Here is a 17445-nt window from a genome sequence, read left to right as displayed (position 1 = left end):
GCTCCGGGGCATCCTTTCCTGCAACGTATGAGGTAGACAACGTTGGCCGAGTCACATGAGTATGTACCATGTACCTGGTGGGTGGCGTCCTCACGTGTGATGATGGTGTCTGTGTTGATGATCTGGCATGTCTTGCAGAGGTTGCTGTGGCAGGGTTGTGTGGTGTCGTGGTCGCTGTTCTCCTGAAAGCTGGGTAATTTGCTGCGAACGATGGTCTGTTTGAGGTTAGGTGGCTGTTTGAAGGCGAGTAGTGGAGGCATGGGGATAGCTTTAGCGAGGTGTTCGTCGTCATCGATGACATGTTGCTCAGACGAGGAGGAACACGATGGACACCTACAGACGCTGAAAGACGCCCTCGTAAGAACGGGATATGACGCTCGACTCATCGATCGACAGTTCCGACGGGCCACAGTGAAAAATCGCATAGACCTCCTCAGAAGACAAACACGGGACACAACCCACAACCAACAGAGTACCCTTCGTCGTCCAGTACTTCCCCAGAGCGGAGAAACTATGCCATGTTCTTCGCAGCCTTCAACATGTCATCAATGACGACGAACACCTCGCTAAGGCCATCCCCACGCCTCCACTACTCGTCTTCAAACAGCCGCCTAACCTCAAACAGGCCATCGTTCGCAGCAAATTACCCAGCTTTCAGGAGAACAGCGACCACAACACCACACAACCCTGCCACGGCAACCTCTGCAAGACATGCCAGATCATCAACACAGACACCATCATCACACGTGAGGACACCACCCACCAGGTACATGGTACATACTCATGTGACTCGGCCAATGTTGTCTACCTCATACGTTGCAGGAAAGGATGCCTCGGAGCATGGTACATCGGCGAGACCATGCAGACACACTGCGCAACAATCGCCAGGCAGGAGTGTTCCCTCCCAGTCGGGGAACACTTCAGCAGTCAAGGACATTCAGCCTCCAATCTTCGGGTAAGCATTCTCCAAGGCGGCCTTCGAGACACACAATGCAAAATCGTCGAGCAGAAACTGATAGCCAAGTTCCGCACTCATGAGGACGGCCTCAACTGCGATCTTGGGTTCATTTCACGCTACACGTAACCCCACCTGATGTAGGGTCACCCAGACTCGAGTTGTCGTTGGCTTCTTCTCTCTACACAGATGCGGCCGGACCTGCTGTGATTTCCAGCAAAGAAAAAAAAAATTTTTTGTGTTTTTTGTTTTTCATACAGACCCCAGCATCTGCAACATTTGACCCCTTGTGACCCCACCTCATTGTTCTTTGATGTAATGTTTTCCTGACTGACCTGTTTGGACACCATTCACACCTTTGATCACTGTGATTATCTCTCTGCCGAGGTGTGATAAATGGCAGTTAGAAAGATTACCTGTAATCATCTGGCACTATTCTCTGGCTATATAAGCTGTGTCTTTATGCATCTCTCCACTTCACCTGACGAAGGAGCAGCGCTCCGAAAGCTTGTGATTTCAAATAAAACTGTTGGACTATAACCTGGTGTGTGACTTCTTACAGGGTAGATGTAGAGAGGATGTTTCCCCTCGTGGGGGAATCTAGAACTAGAGGGCTTAGTTTCAGGATAAGGGGTCGCCCATTTAAGACGGAGATGAGGAGGAATTTCTTCTCTCAGAGGGTCTTGGATATTTGGAATTCTTTACCCGAGAGCGGTGGAGGCTCGGTCATTGAATATATTTAATGTGGAGATAGACAGATTTTTGAACGATAAGGGAGTCAAGGGTTACGGAGAGCGGGCAGGAAAGTGGAGTTGACACCAAGACCAGATCAGCCATGATCTTATCGAATAGCGGAGCAGGCTCGAGGGACCAAATGGCCTACTCCTGCTCCTATTTCTTATGTTCTAAGATATCTGCGCTCCTCTAATTCTGGCCATTTGAGCATCCCCGATTTCAATCATCTCACCATTGGTGGCCGTGCCTTCAGCTGCCAAGGCCCTAAGCTCTGGAATTCCCTCCCTAAACTTCCCCACCTCTCTTTCCCCCTTTAAGACACTCCTTAAAACTCTTTGACCAAGCTTTTGGTCATCTGTCTTAATAGCTCCTTTTGTGGTTCGGTGTCAAATTTTGATTTATAATGCTCCCGTGAAGCACCTTTGGTTGTTATACTGTTAAAGGTGCTATATAAATACGAGTTGTTGTTGTTGCAGTACAGACAGAGGTGCAACAGTTCCACCACTAGCAGCAGGGTGTAGTTACAACGTGACAAGTTTACTTAGGCAAGTTCCATTATAAATGTGGACATAGGAAGTTAAAGATACAAAGTGCAAGCAAATATAAGGGCAACAAAATTCCAGGGTCACTGCTCCATCGCCAGAAGCGTGGCAGTGCAGATACCTGTCTGCCGGCAGAGATCAATGTTGACCCTGTTCGAAATTGCAGGGGCAGTGTCATAAATAAGGAGACACATGGCCTGCATCTCCCACTCTCACTTAGTTACTCTCAGTTCACCATGCCATCCCAACCTCTGTCATTCATCCTCCTCTGCTCTGTTATTTAACCTTCCTCTTCTGCCCTTCCTATTATTTACCCTCCTCTCCTACCCTCTCTCACTTAATCATCCTCCTCCTCGCTTGTTGACCCCATCCCATACCCTTTGTTATTCACCTTCCACTGCTATGCACCCTCATCCCCCGCCCACTCCGTTATGTACTCTCCTTCCTATTATGTACCCTTTATTATTTACCCTGCAGCTCTCCATTATGTACCCTCCTCCTGTTATTTGCCCTGCTCCTCTCCCTGTAAATACAGGTTGTTGTTGTTGCTGTATGTACCCTCCTCGTCTGCCCACTCCATTATGTACCCTCCTCCTGATATTTGCCCTGCTCCTCTCCCCGTTAATACCTTCCTCCCCTGCCCACTCTGTTATGTGCCTCCTCCTGTTATTTACTCTGCTCCTTTCTGCTTGCTTGCTTACTTACCTGACTCTCCTCCTCCTATTTAAAGCCTCATTGTGCAACATGCCCTTCCTGCTATTTTTGATTACACTCGTGAGGCCTAGACCCCATTAATTGAGTGACTGTTCCGAGTCTTTACGTGGCTCGTCCACGGATTCATATCTAGCGACTACACACAGACCAGCGAAAGGCCGGGTACTCAGATGTTAAATAGACGGGGAAATCTCTATGTCATAGATCGGTGACCACTGGCTAATGAATTACCAAGCGTTGCTTTCACCACAAAAATAGGGTCAGGTGTCACTGGTTAGGGATCTTAACTTCATACCCTTGAAATGGCATTCTCGCTCATAGCCATAGCTGAACGACACCGTGTCACTAGCCCCTTTTAACGTGAATAACAAAATATCCAAAAACCAAAATGTGCACCAATTATAACGTATGGGCAATACACCAAGGATCAAATATCGTTAAATATTTGTAGCATTTCCAGTGTTAGTGCTAATGTTAAGCTGGATGTCTGCTTTGAGAAGGTAGTAGACCTTTCGATCTTCAGAAACTGCATAAACGAATTATTTAATTCGAGCCATTTGCCTCTGGCTCCCATAACAAAGCCGAAAAATTCGATTGATGCACCCTTCGTCGTTTCTCTGATCAATGATTCGAGATGTTTATATTTTCTTACTTTCTCGGCCCACGCTTTTTCGAGCGCCTGGTTGTTATCCTCAAAACGTACGGTCACGTCCACCACTGCCACTTTATCGTTTTTTGTGAAAATGATGTCTGGTTTCCACAATTGTCCGTCTGGTGTTATGAATCTGGGCTCCGAATGTATCTTCCACCCATATTTGGACACGAATTCTTGTAGCTTTTCCTGGATCTTATTATGGCGTTTTATTCTCGCGTTCTTCACCGAGGGGCATCTTCCTGATATGTGCGCCAGTGACTTGCTCGCCAATGAGCAACGTCTGCAAATTTTAATCATATGTTTACGACCATATGATAAAGTTAACCTCGTAGGATATAGGTTACACTTCAGCAACAGTCCGCTAATGTATTGAGATTGTTTTCGGATGTACCCAGAATTCATCCAGGAGTTTGATATTCTGTCGTCTCTATAGTAACGAATGCCGGATCCCTGGCATTGAAGTCTTGACCACCTCTCGAATTCCCATTTCCTCCAATCGGCGTATCGATTGACTGGTTTATCGGCTTTTGTTCCGCAGATAGCCCTCATCATCTCGTCCAACGTTGGTTCCTTAGATCCGGATCCCTGCGTATCCTGGTTCGACGACTCTTCATTCGTCTCCTCAGGAATACTTGGTAATCCGAAATGATGGTTATCTTGTGGAGGTTGAGATGAAACGGGTTCCAAAAACCTTTCGATCTCCGTAAGGACATTCAAATTTCTAAGTCTTCCGATGTTTTCTTGATTGTTTTTTCCGCAATATTGGAAGGATGCTTTGATGATTATATCTTCGGAATTTTCGAGGGAATCAAGCTTTCTAATTGTTGCAGAGGGGATTTGGATTTCCAGCTTGGGGAGCCCCAGGCCTCCGTCTCTGCATCGCGCGTATAATATCCCATCCGTAATTTCTGTTGGGAGATGAAGAATCTCCTTTATTGCCTTTTTAATCGTTAAATCCAAATTAATTAATGTATTCTGAGATACTTCAGTTAATATCAAATGATAATAGATTCGTGGGATCATATGGGTTTTCAGAATTTCGATCTTTTGTGTTGGTTTTAATTCTTTTTTCTTTAGGTTTTCCACCCAGGTATTGAGTTTAGCAGACCAATTGTCTTCGGTGACTCCCACCCACGGGTCTATTCGCGCACCCAGATATTTTTCGATATCACCAGGGGGAATATAGCTCACTGGACTCTCGTTAATATTCCAATTTTCTTTATGGTTATATAAAAAGGTCTTCCTGAAATAACTGAAATGGAATCCAGCAGTCTTCTTTATATTAATATTAAGACCAGTATTCTTGCAAAATGTCTGCAAAATCCTTAGCTTAGCAGCCATTCCGGAGTGGGAGTCACTAAGGATTGCGATGTCATCTGCAAAAGCAAGTGATGAACAGTTAATTATTCTATTGTTGTATTTCATTTCGACCCCATTCTTTGCGCTTTCTAGCGAACAAATAAGAGGGTCCATCGTGATGTTAAAGAGTAATGGTGCTAATGGGTCGCCTTGTTTGACGCCTCTTTTGATAAGGATGGGTTCTGTTTTGGTTTTATCTCCTTCAACCACCGTCGTGTTATTAGTATAGAGGCTTTCTATTAGGTAGATAAACCTTTCCGCCACTCGCATCCTTTTAAGACCTGTGGACAGCATCTTATGGCCGACCGAATCAAATGCTTTTGCCAGATCCACGAACACTATGGCCAATTCTTTTTTATTTTCCTTCGCCCCTTTGATTATATTTTGAAGGATAGCAATGTTTTCATTGCATCCGGGGGTCTCGGCTATAAAACCTTTCTGCCGCGGATTGATTTCCACTGCAGTAGACAATCTCTTTGCCATAATTTTTGTGAAGAGGCGCAGCAATATTGGCCCGATTGAAATTGGCCGCCAGTTTTCGATGTCTTTTAATAATTCTGTCTCTTCGGTCTTAGGGATAAGTACCGTTCTATTTTGTTTTAGAACCTGTGGGACAATGGATGCTTTCACCCATATGGTGAAGAGGCGGGGAAGTAGATTTTCGTCCTCTCCCATGATGTCCTGAAGATCCTCTACCTTCATACCCTCAGGTCCTGCTGCGCTCTTAACTTTCATCTTATTCAAGGCCTCTGCGACTTCTTCCGCCTTAATAACCTCAGTTAATATATCTTGATTGGTAATCCCGTTATATGGTGCCGAACTCTTGATGTTCGCTTTATTGTTTGATTGTGACAATTTTGCCCTGAAACAATTTTCAAGTTCATCTTTAGTGAGGGGACAATTTTTTATTGCTGGAGCACCCATAATTTGTCTTGCAAGTCTTTTTCTGTCGTTATTATAGAGAGTCTGGGTATGTTTGAATTTGGCCTTTTTTGAGGCCCATCTCTTCTTGGTGCCAGAGTTTTGGGCTATCGCTATACTTTGTTTCTGTTTAATGTTCTTGCCCGGCCTTTTCCCTTTTTTACTTTGGGAGTTTGTTGTAAATTTTTCCAGCACCATCTCTGTAATGTTCTCTACAAGACCTATTAACAGGGCTCTCACTTCCTGGTTTTCAGTCTTTTGGAGAAGCTCTTCCGCCATAGCGAGTAGATCTGATAACTCACGGTGTTTAGGGAGAGTGGAAGGGAGATTCCAGGTTCGAACATCGGGTATACTACTTATTGGATTGGTGGCAATCGACTCCCCAGCTTCCGAGAGATCCGAATCATCGTCCAATGCCCCGCCATTGCCCGTGTTAGGAACCTCGGTCGCAGCGTTTTCTCTATCTTTTCGTAGTGCTCTACGCTTGTCAGAAATTTGCCTATTAGTTTTTGTTTCCATCTCTTCAGCAATAAGTATGTTAATATTTCTTTGACCTTCGAACTTTTGTTCTAATTTAATTAATAGTTCGGTTTCTGTTTTCGTCCAAATCGATTGCCTACCTACTCTTTTCTTTGGAATAGCCGCTGCAATACGCTTCCTATTCCTCAGGGTTGGGTGGTTATGCCGCTCATGTTGGCTGAGCCCCCTTTTAGTAGTAAATTTCAGTTCACATTCTTCACAGGGGAAAACACCATCAGTATTAGGCACTCCCTTGCCTACACATTTGGCGTAGTGGCAAGCTATTGAATGGTATTCTCCGATTTTATTGCACTTTCCACATTTTGTTTTGAAGCTACTTCCCGTATCTCTCTATTACTGGCCCTCCTCTCTATAACTGGGGCCCTCTCCTCTCCATTTATTGAGCCCCATCCATTCCTGACGTCCACTCTGCGCGTTTGCGCCGAGCCCTCTAACGGTTCTCGCTTCCTGTGCTTTCTCTCGGCCGGCCTGGTGCGCGAGGCCCATCCTCGTGCGGGGCGGGGGGAGGCCGCTCGAGCTCTCGGTTCAGCTGCCGATTCTCAAGCTCGGCTCTCCTTTTCTTGCCCCTCTTTACGTTGCCGTTTGAATCTGACGGCGGGAGCGGCTTTTAGCGTGACGCCTCTCATTGTCCTGCGTCGGCTCGGCACGGCACGGCGCGTGCGCAGAGTAGTCTGGCGGTTATAAATGTGAACAAGAGGCCACAGAGCTAACGGGAAAGCGGGTGAGCAAAGTAGAGGGGCGAAGAATTAGAATTAGGCAGCTGGTGTATGTCGGACTAACACGGCGACGAGCTCGCAGATACGCACTGACAGACCTTGTAAGTAAAGCAAGCAAGGCAGAGAGAGAGACGGGGTGTTAACAAAAAAGCCCTGAGCAGAGGGGGCACTTGTTATCTTGAGGTGAATGGTCTCGCTTTCCAGCTGCTCTTGCTGAGGGTTTTCTGCAGTGCTAGCAGCAGATCCGCAGTTACTCCATCTCCATTCATTACAGGACTGGAGTGTGCAAGGTACAGTCTGCACACAAAAAAAATTAAAACCCCTCGTGTTTAGGGTCGCTTTTCCTTATTTACTGATCGCAGGTTTTTTTTGTTGTTGCAAGTGATACAGCTAGTTCGTGATGTATATATTTAAAAAAAATAATGCGGCCAGTGTTAACATTTATTGCAGGGGCATTTCTGCAGAATTCTAAGTTTCAGGTATTTTTGAGTGAAGTAGGTATAACTAGGGGAAAATAATGCAAGTTAATAGTACAGTACATGTTTCATGAAGGTGAAAATGTGCCTCTGGAAGCGTTAACCGCTCTTCAGTAGACTGTTGTCAAAGGCCTTGGGCCTCTTTATACTGTATTTCATTTCATAGTCCATAGTGGCTGTATATGTTAAGCAAACAAAAATGCCAGTAAATACAAACTAAACCTGGTTTGTAATTAAGATTCAACCACTGCATGACCGTAGAGTTAATATAATTGGTCAGATTATTTAGTCCAGTCCAGTCCTGTTGGTGATTAAATCCAAGTGAAATGACTAATATTTATCCTTTACCTGCTAGTTATAATATTACTTGACAAATTGACTAAATTAAAATTTCCAATCTGCTAATATAGCAATGTAGGACATTTTGGTTAAGGTGTTCGCTTTAATTGTTTGCACGCACTATATACTTAGCTTAGCCAGTTGGTACTGTGATCTATAAACAGAAAATTCTGGAAATATTCAGCAGGTCAGGCAGCATCTGCGGAGAGAGGAACAGAGTTAACGTTTCAAGTCAGTGAGCACTCTGTTTCTCTCTCCATAGATGCTGCCTGACCTGCTGAGTATTTCCAGCATTTTCTGTTTATAATATTTTGCCTTTGTGGTACTGTGATCTCTAGCTAACATTGATCATCTTAACTGTCAACTTTAGAATAATTGTTGCTGTATAATTTTTCAGTTAATGTAATCTACAATCCAACTAGGTGTGGATGATAAAGCATTGTACTTGTGTTTTTGGTTTTTTGTGAACTAAAAATGTAATGTATTTAGGTATGAAGTATTTTCATCTACTGATTGGATTCTCAAAATGTACTAACAAAATTGGAGTACTTGTTTGTACACAAAAAACCTTCAATGTTAATTGAAACTTTTTTTGTTAAAAATAACTTAATTATTTTGCAAAGATCTATTGAATTGCATCTCCTAGTCTTTGGTCAGATAGGTATCTGATGTGGACAGGAATCCAACACCATGTTTTTGAGTTGCCAAACCAAGCTACTGAGAAATTACCCCAGTAGAAATTCTATTTGCCAGATACAGTGCACATCCTCTCTCCATCCAAGAACTTGTGGCCTCCCAAATATGTGCCCATTTTTCCTGCAACTCTTATGTTTGAATCTCCATTCAGGTTTCTGCAACTGCTAATCAAAGTCACCAATGACACCCTGTGATGTGATCATGGTGCACTATACCTTCTCGACCTCTCTCTGTTGTCAGAGGTGCTGTCTTTTGGATGAGGCATTAAACCAAGGCCCCATTTTTGATGAGGTCAACCACACCCATTTTCCTCCCAATGCCTCTCTCCTGTTGACCAGCTCAGTGGGCCTGCTCTCACTTGCACCATTCGAGTGTCAGCCTTCGCGCAGTGGTAGCGCACTCTCCTCTGAATCGAAGGTCGTGGGTTAAAGCTCCACTCCAGAGACTTGAGTATACTAGGCTGACACTCCAGTGCAGTACTGAGGGAGTACTGCATTGTCAGAGGTGCTGTCTTTTGGATGAGTCATTTAAACCAAGGCCCCCATCTACCCTCTCTGATGGACATAAAAGATACTGTGGCACTATTCAAGAAGTAGAGCAGGAGTGTTCTCCCGGTGTCCAGGCCAATATTTATCCCACATCCAACATCACCAAAAACAGATTATCTGGCCATTTATAACCTTGTTGTGAGCAATTTGGCTGCTGTGATTCCTACATTACTACAGTGACTACACTTCAAAAGTACATTGTTGGCTGCGAAGAGCTTTGGGGTGCCCTGAGGTTGTGAAAGGTGCTTAAAAAAAAGAAATTGCATTTTTATTCTATCTACTTGTAGCCAGAGCTCTCCAGCAATGGCTTCTCTTCCTGCCCCCCACACCATTACCTCTGGCGTGCATCAAGGATCTATCCTTCGCCCCCCTCCTCTTCCTCATCTAGATGCTGCCCCTTAGTGACATCATCTAATGGAGTCAGGTTCCACATGTACGCTGGCAACATCCAGTTTTATTTCTCAATCCCTGCACTGCATCTGTGTTGTCGGAGTGCTTGTCCAACATCCAATCCTAGATGAACTACAATTTCCTTCAGTATTCCCAATGTCTTACCAAAGCCATCGTCTTCAGCTCCCGCCACAAACTTCGTACCCCTGAGACTGATTCCACCCCACTCCGCCAGCCACTGTTCCATGTTGAAATAGACTGTTAACAACCTCGGCATCAACAACCTCGGCATCTTATTTGACCCCAAGCTGAGCATCCAATCCCATATCCGCTCCATTACAAAGACAGCCTCTAACACCACCTGCCTCGGCCAGCTGCTGAAACCTTTGTCACCTCCAGGCTCAACTATTCCGATGCTCTCTTGGCCGGCCTCTCGTCCTCCACCCTCCATTAACTTCAACTCATCTGAAAATCTGCTGCCCATATCCTGTCCTGCACCAAGTCCAGCTCACCCATCACCTTTGTGCTCTTTGAACTACATTGGCTCCCAGTATCCCAGTGCTTCAAATTTTAAAATTAGCTTCCTTGTGCTTAAATCGCTTCATGGTCTCTCTCCCCCGCCCCCCCCCCCCCCCCCCCCCGCTCTATCTAAGTAACCTTCTCCAGCCCTATAACCCTCCTAGAACTATGACCTCTTGTGCACTCTCCTTGTTTCACCATTGGTATCCATGCCTTCGGCCATCTTCGCCCTACGCTCTGGGATTCTCTACCTACCTCCTTTTTAAGATTGTCCTTAAAACCCAACTCTTTCACCAAGCTTTGCCATTCCTAATATCTCTCCTTTGGCTTGTCTGATTACATGTTTATGAAGCATCATGGGATGTTTTTCTATGTTAAAGGTGCTATATAAATGAAAGTTGTCATCATGGGAGCAGAGCCCACTTGCCTAATTTGAAAAAAACTTAAGTACAAGTTGGCAGAATCAAGGTTTATAGATTTCCCCCATTTGAGCACAGGACCACTGCTGGAGCTTAACTTGCTAAAACCAAGCGCAGTATAAAGCACTAGTGAGCTTCCTGTTGCTTGTCCAGCTGGGATTCCCAGTTAGGACATTGGGTTACAGGGTTATCTGGCGCTTACTGGAAAGATTACCAAGCCTGGAATTTCTGTGGGGGTTTTCCCAATCATCCATCGTAACTTTGATGTAAGATCGGCAGACGATCAGGAGAACCCAGACAGAAATTCTTAACCCCTGAGCCTTCTGTGGCAGGTCTGCCCCTCCAGGGCATGGGTATGATCGCTCACTAGATGGATAGTAGGTAGGTACCAGGAACTCCTCCTTGAGTGACATGGTAAACAGCACAACTCTCCATTAAATTTGAGAGAGCAATGCTACCATCATAACCCACAGTGACACTCAGTAATTGAAGATATTCAGAAATGCTCCTGGTGGCTCATGCTGTTCTTCAGATATATGTGCACATTTCCAGAGAGAAAATGCCTAACCTCTATTCTGGGCATTTGCCAGTGGTATTTCTGAAGTTGGATCTCGCCACTTGAGGAATCATGGGTGGGGTGTTGGTAGTTGCTGATCATAGTTATAGTAAGGTGTTTAAGCATTTTCTTCCCTTGTTTTCTCCTCACATAGGACGAGAAAGGAGTGAGATGCCTTGAAATATTTTTCTGTTTAAAAGAATGTGCATTTATAGGACACCTTAAAGAAAATGGTATAAAGCGTTGGGATCCCCATTATATCTTTGACTAATGAAAAGTGAAATGTCTAATAGCATTTATAAATTTTACCATGCCTATATTTTTTTCCAGGTGGATTTTCTAATCTAAGATTGGTTGTGTGATCATACAAAATTCACTTTTTACAGATGGATCACATCAATTGCAGTGTTTTGTGCACGTCATTTGAAGTTGCTTGGCTTTGATGAATTCAGTAACTCTTTCATTCTGTGCCAAATGTACAGATAAAATATTTTGCCTCTTTCTACTACTTATGAGGGAGCGAAGGAGGGGAGGCCTGGCCCTGTTTGAATTATGCCATCCACTGCATAATTCATGAACTGTACTTGAGGATGTTCCTGAAAACCCATACTGTTCTGCACTCTTAGTTGGAGGAGAATATATTGTGGCAAGTAAAGAAAGACTTGTATTTATATAGCGCCTTTCACAACCTCAGGATGTCCCAAAGCGTTTTACAGCCAATTAAGTACTTTTTGAAGTGTAGCACTGTTGAAAATGTCATGTAGGAAACCGGCAGCCAATTTGTGCACAGCAGGCTCCCTCAAAGTCATAATGACCAGATAATCTGTTTGTGGTGTTGTTTGAGGGATAAATATTGGCCAGAACACCGGGAAGAACTCCCCTGCTCTTCTTCGATTATAGTGCCATGGGATCTTTTATACCCACCTGAGAGAGCAGATGGGGCCTCAGTTTAACAGCTCATCTGAAAGACGGCACCTCCGACAGTGCAGCACTCCCTCAGCACTGCACAGGAGTGTCGGCCTGGATTTTTGTGCTCAAGTCTCTGAAGTGGGACTTGAACCCACAACCTTCTAACTCAGACGAGAGTGCCACAGCTGGTAGAAGTAGTCTGTAAGGGGGAAACGTCATTAAATTTTGAATTATAATTTTGTATTTAGTGTCATTTTGAAAATTGGTACCACTATTTCCAGTGAATCCAATACTGTAAAATAGTAATTTGTAGTATTAACCCAGTCTTATTTTTTTGGTTGTTGGTAATAATGGGAAATTTAACAGTGCATATTATAACCTGTTTAGAGACTTTGCTGAAAAATTGTACTTCACAACATTTTGGCTGATATCAGCAACTCGGTCAATTGGGTAGGAGGGAAACATTCAAAGGAGGTAATGCCCCACAACATTCTAACATCGTATGTTGGCATGATATTCAAAACTTTTTATATTAATTATTATACTACTTTGGCATGTTCAGTGTTAAAGTAAGAATGTTATTGCAACTAATCTTTTATTTTTTGTTATAATTGACTCTGTCCCCTGCTGTTGTGTAAATCTGTAGCCTTACTAGACTAGTTAGTTAGAAATAGCATTAGCTCTATACTTGGTATGTGGTTTAGTGTGAGTTATGACTTTTTTTTAATACATTTTTTGCTTAGTGTTTTTAATTATTAATTAAGGATACAAAGGCCTAGAAATTGGGTTGGGGCGCCAAAGTGCCGCAAAAGTCGCCTGAGCGCAGGATTTAGCGCAGCGATCGGAGTAATACCGATCACCAGAAATTCAGTTTCAGTACCCCTCGAGGGACACTGGGCGAGGCTCGAGGCGCTCCGCGTCCCCCTCAGGGCGCTGAAACTGATTATCGCAGCGCAACGTGCCGCAGCGCCACACGCTGCGGCACGGCACGCTGCGGTACTGCAGGCCTTCCTCCCACTGTTAAGGGGGAGGTGCCTGCAACAGCGCGATCCCCGCTCGAGAGTGCCGGCAAATGAGCCCGGCACCAAGGAGAAGTGCCGGGCTCTCGGGAAACAGCCGGCAATGCCGCGGGGGTGGGGGGGTTAGGAGGCCGGGGACGGAGGTGCTGGCAGGCGGCTGCCGAAAAAAGCGGCCGCCCCGCACCTCCACCTTAACTTGCGCCGCTGCCGGCACAGTAAGGCCCCGTGAACCGGGCATGGGTAGCGAATGGCACAACTGCGGCGTTCGCTACCAAATATCGCGAATGGGGCGCTGCGCACACTGATGACGTCAGCCGGTTGCACTGCACCACCACCATTAGCGCCCCTCCTGAATATCGCGGGAGGCGCAGCCAGTGGCGCTACAGCCACTGCCTGCCTCTTTAGGTGCTAACAGGTGGCGCTACTCACCCAATTTATCCCCCAAATTTCCTTTGGAACTTGTTCCAAAGCAGCATTGGTACAATAGTTCATTAACTCCATTTCAAATTATAACTTGATGAATGACTGAGCCATACAGACTGGCCAGGAAAGTCCCAGATTTAATCCTGGTCTGCATTGGGCTGTTTAATCTCCGCTGGGGCGGTAGTAGCTGCCTTGAAATTGACTTCAATTCTTCTGGGCTAGGAAACACAAAATCTGTTCTGCTGCAGTGACCCCACTGCTAGACATGAGTGGGTGTTGGGTGAGGACCGAATAAAGTTCAGATTTTTTTCCCCCTCTCTCTTTTTATAGTTGAATAGCCTGCTCCTGCACGAATGCTCACTTACTGGAGAGTGCTAAAAAGGAGTTGGTGCCTTCTGGAGGGGAGGGAAGAAAATTGGTGCAATTTAAATTAAAAAAATTATATATATATGATGGTCATTAGTTCTGTATCTTCCACACAGGCAAGGATTCGATATGAGGCTGAAATGGGAGCAGTTTTTTCTTGGGCTTTTGCTCGTAGTAGCAGTAGTCTGGGCTGAAAATAATGATGATGATGATGCAGAGGTGGATGTCTTGGAGATGGAAGAAACCAACACTGACAGTAAAACTAAGGATAGCAAACCTACAGTTCAGGTGAAGATTTACTTTCTATACTTTACCAAAGGTGACTCATGGGATGCTTCAGTGAGAAAAATAGGCCTGTTTTAATGCTGCTTGTAATTAAGGGAGAGGGGAATGAAGAATAGGTTTTGTGGAATTCTAGTAATTAAAATATAGCCCTATTTTAAATTTAAAATCTCTGCCCTTCCTAATGTTAGACAACCTGGCTGAGCATTCGAGATATCCAGTCTGAAAATATTGGGTTAACAGAAACTATGGCTAATTGTTCATTTTTGTGCTTAACATAGATGACTGTGCAGAGGAATGGGAATATTTCCCTTTTGGGCATATGTCAGCATTGAGCAAGTTAGGCATAACATGGCAATATGCAGAATGGCCCAACAGTAAGCCCCAAGTCTAGTCTAAGAGTAGCATCCTCTACTGTGACGTTTCCATTTCTCTCGCCTTTTAATGATCTCTGAGTAACTTTAGTGTGGAGGTGGGTCTACTGGGACCTGAATTAATGCTAGCCAAACTGGTATGGTATTGTTTTTCAACTAGTAGAAAGAAGAGTTTTCCATCCCATCAGTCTGGACTCTGTTCCAGTCAAGGTTCCAAAAGGTTAAAAGTCTGTTTGAACCCTCTGCCACCTATTCAAATCATATGTCTGAATTTCCTTTCATTGTGAAACCTACGTATATGTTTGCAACATACAAATATCATCATAACCTGTATCTAGGATGGACAACTTGAGATTCAGCCAGTGAGTGGGTAATCTGGATCCAGTTTTTTTTTTTAGTCAGTTTTGTGGCAAATTAAAAATGTGTTTATTTTCAGCATGGCAGACTATTTAAATAACTATTTACTTTCTGAATTGGGATATGATTAGAAAATGCAGAGGCCAAATTTAAACTTTATGGAAAGTATATTTCCAATATAAACAAAATCCTTTGTCCCTACAGATAAAGTTTTTATTTATTGTATGCAAGTTATTGAAATTGACCTGAACTTGCAGGTAACATACAAGACACCAGTGCCCAGTGAAGAGGTATACTTTGCTGACACATTTGATCGAGGAAATTTAGATGGGTAAGATGTCCTTTTTGCACCAAGCTTATTGAGAGATTCAATTCATTAAGATGTTTACATTTAGCATTTTTCATGGCTGAGCCAATACACTGATAGTAGCATTGGATAAAAATCATCTCGATACAAATGTCTTTCCACTCTTTTTTTTGTTCTCATTAAAGATGGGTTTTGTCCAAAACAAAGAAAGATGATGCAGATGAAGGTATTGCAAAATATGATGGTAAGAATCATTTAGACTACGTGCAGTTTTTTTTGTCATAACGTAACGTCGCTGTTTAGTGCTGCATGAGCAGCCAAGTTCTGAAAGTGGATGGATGTGTAATTGTGAGATTCTATGTTCTATGACTTTACATTGTTTACCAGTAATTGTTGGAATAATGAGGGGCCACTCTTGCATAACATAGCCTCAGTGAAGTTCAGCCTGTTGTAAAATTGGGAGCCATGAGCAAGCTGCATTAAAGTACTGAGCTGATTTTGGTGAAATTGTAAGGGAGAGAAAAGTGTGTATAATCAATGTGGAGTCTTGAAAACTTTCTAACATTTTAACTAATCCCACCTTGCACCAGATCAGCTGGAATAATTGAAGCAATGGTCAGTGTATAATACATGCATAAGCTTAAATTCAGTTTAGTGGCATAGTGATGTGGTGTGCCATGCCACTAAAATGATTATGTATATGTATACATGTATAAAGAGATGTGGGAATATGTCACCTACCTTCCTGTGGCCCATGGATACCTAAAAGAGGGAATAAAATAACTTGGCCAAATTAAAATAACACCTTCTTCTGCTGTGCAGTACTTTAAGGTGTACGCTAGCATATGGCACTGTACTTAAGTATTCTCTCATTTTAAAACATCTCCACTCATGACCATTTATGTAATCTTTATTGCATAAATAACTGTTCTCTGTTTAGCCTTGAGTCTGTTTGTTCCACATATTGTACACTGCTTGTTTTTTTTCCATTGGAACTTCTAAAACTCTTGAGGGCTTGACCGGGTAGATGCTGAGAGGCTGTTTCCCCTGACTGCAGAGTCTAGAACTAGGGGGCATAGTCTTGGGATAAAGGGTCGGCTACTTGGGACTGAGATGAGGAGAAATTTCTTCGCTCGGAGGGTTGTGAATCTTTGAAATTCTCTACCCCAGAGAGCTGTGGATGCTCAGTCGATGAATATATTCAAGACTGGGGTCGAGTAGATTTTTGGACACTAAGAAAATCGAGGAATAGGGTGGGAAAGTGAAGATGATGTAGCAGTTTAGCCATGATCTTATTGAATGGGCCGTATGGCCTACTCCTGCTCCTATTTCTTATGAACAGTCTACGTATGCCATCTGTTTTTTGACTCTTAATGGTTGTTTTATTAATATTAAGTACAAAGCTGGTTTTGTTTTGATCATCCATGTGTAAGAATGGTGGTTTGGAGTATCTGAAACCGCAGTCAATAATCTTTTAAGAATAAAACTTGGTCTTTGGTGTATGAAGTACACAGTTGGTTCAGCGAGGTATTTATAGTGCATATTGATGGTCATTTCACACACCGAATGATTAATTTCAGCTCTTGGGTATTGAAGAATGAAACCTTTTAATCGGCTAAATCAGACTTCTAATGTGCTTTTTTTTTTCTTCCTGTATGTGACACTGGGAAAGTTTTTTTTTAAAAGCATAGTTACAGTATTTGGAATTTGTGATTTATAATCCAAGTACACTGTTTGCTTCAATTTAAGTCTTATCCTGCTGAACTAAGGGGAACTTAATACAAATACAGTATGTAAGTAGCTCTTGTAGGCTCAAGTTACAGAAAATTTGTAATCTCTGTAATTTAAGGGTGAAGCAATATATTATGGATTCATGTCTGCAAGGACCTGGACAGTTAGGTTCCTGGTCTTGGCTGTGTCACATTGAGAAAGCGTAGAACACAGAAAAAGATAGAAAATTGACCGAGGTACACTGTGATTTTGTGTATCTTCTCCTGGCCTGTCCAGAGAGGCTACAGCAGGTAACTTGGAGCAGATCACCTGCCAGTACGGCTGCAACTTTCCTGTGTTCTATACTTCCCTACCAGGGTGCACCTGAGATTAAAGACTTGGCTGTCTTGAGTCCTCATATCCATGAATTCACATTTTATTGGCCCAAAAATTCTGTTCGCAGGCCTCCCGTGGGCGGAGGGCTCCCGGGAGGCGCAGAGTTCCATTCCTGGGCCTCTCCAAACTGCCGGTGCGCAGGGCCCACGTATCCGAGGCGCAGGCAGTTCGCAGCGTCCCTGGGATCACGTGGGCCATGGGGAGCCAATCGGAGAAGGGAAT

At 43.8% G+C, this 17445-nt stretch overlaps 1 protein-coding gene across 5 annotated transcripts in view; it reads left to right on the top strand.

Annotated features, from left to right (window-relative positions):
- The first annotated feature begins 7046 nt into the window (after positions 1 to 7046).
- Positions 7047 to 17445, top strand: part of LOC147122672 (calnexin-like) — a 47323-nt gene continuing 36924 nt past the window's right edge. Inside the window, exons 1-5 of one of the 5 annotated variants that reach the window (XM_086008852.1) lie at positions 7094 to 7238; positions 11563 to 11726; positions 13914 to 14085; positions 15068 to 15141; positions 15303 to 15361. In XM_086008852.1, coding sequence (XP_085864978.1) covers positions 13927 to 14085; positions 15068 to 15141; positions 15303 to 15361 — 292 coding nt within the window. In that variant the 5' untranslated portion in view covers positions 7094 to 7238; positions 11563 to 11726; positions 13914 to 13926. Of the gene's footprint in view, positions 7428 to 11562; positions 11727 to 13913; positions 14086 to 15067; positions 15142 to 15302; positions 15362 to 17445 lie in introns of all 5 variants that reach the window. The other 4 variants (XM_086008857.1, XM_086008860.1, XM_086008834.1 and 1 more) reach the window with 4 other exon arrangements.

The sequence above is a fragment of the Somniosus microcephalus genome, chromosome 2 (genome assembly GCF_052327205.1).
Source record: "Somniosus microcephalus isolate GS21.2 chromosome 2, FLI_Smic_1.0, whole genome shotgun sequence".
In the NCBI taxonomy this organism is placed as follows: Eukaryota; Metazoa; Chordata; class Chondrichthyes; order Squaliformes; family Somniosidae; genus Somniosus; species Somniosus microcephalus.
The sequence above is the reverse complement of the archived record's forward strand: the minus strand, read 5'-3'. Positions and strand labels throughout refer to the sequence as shown.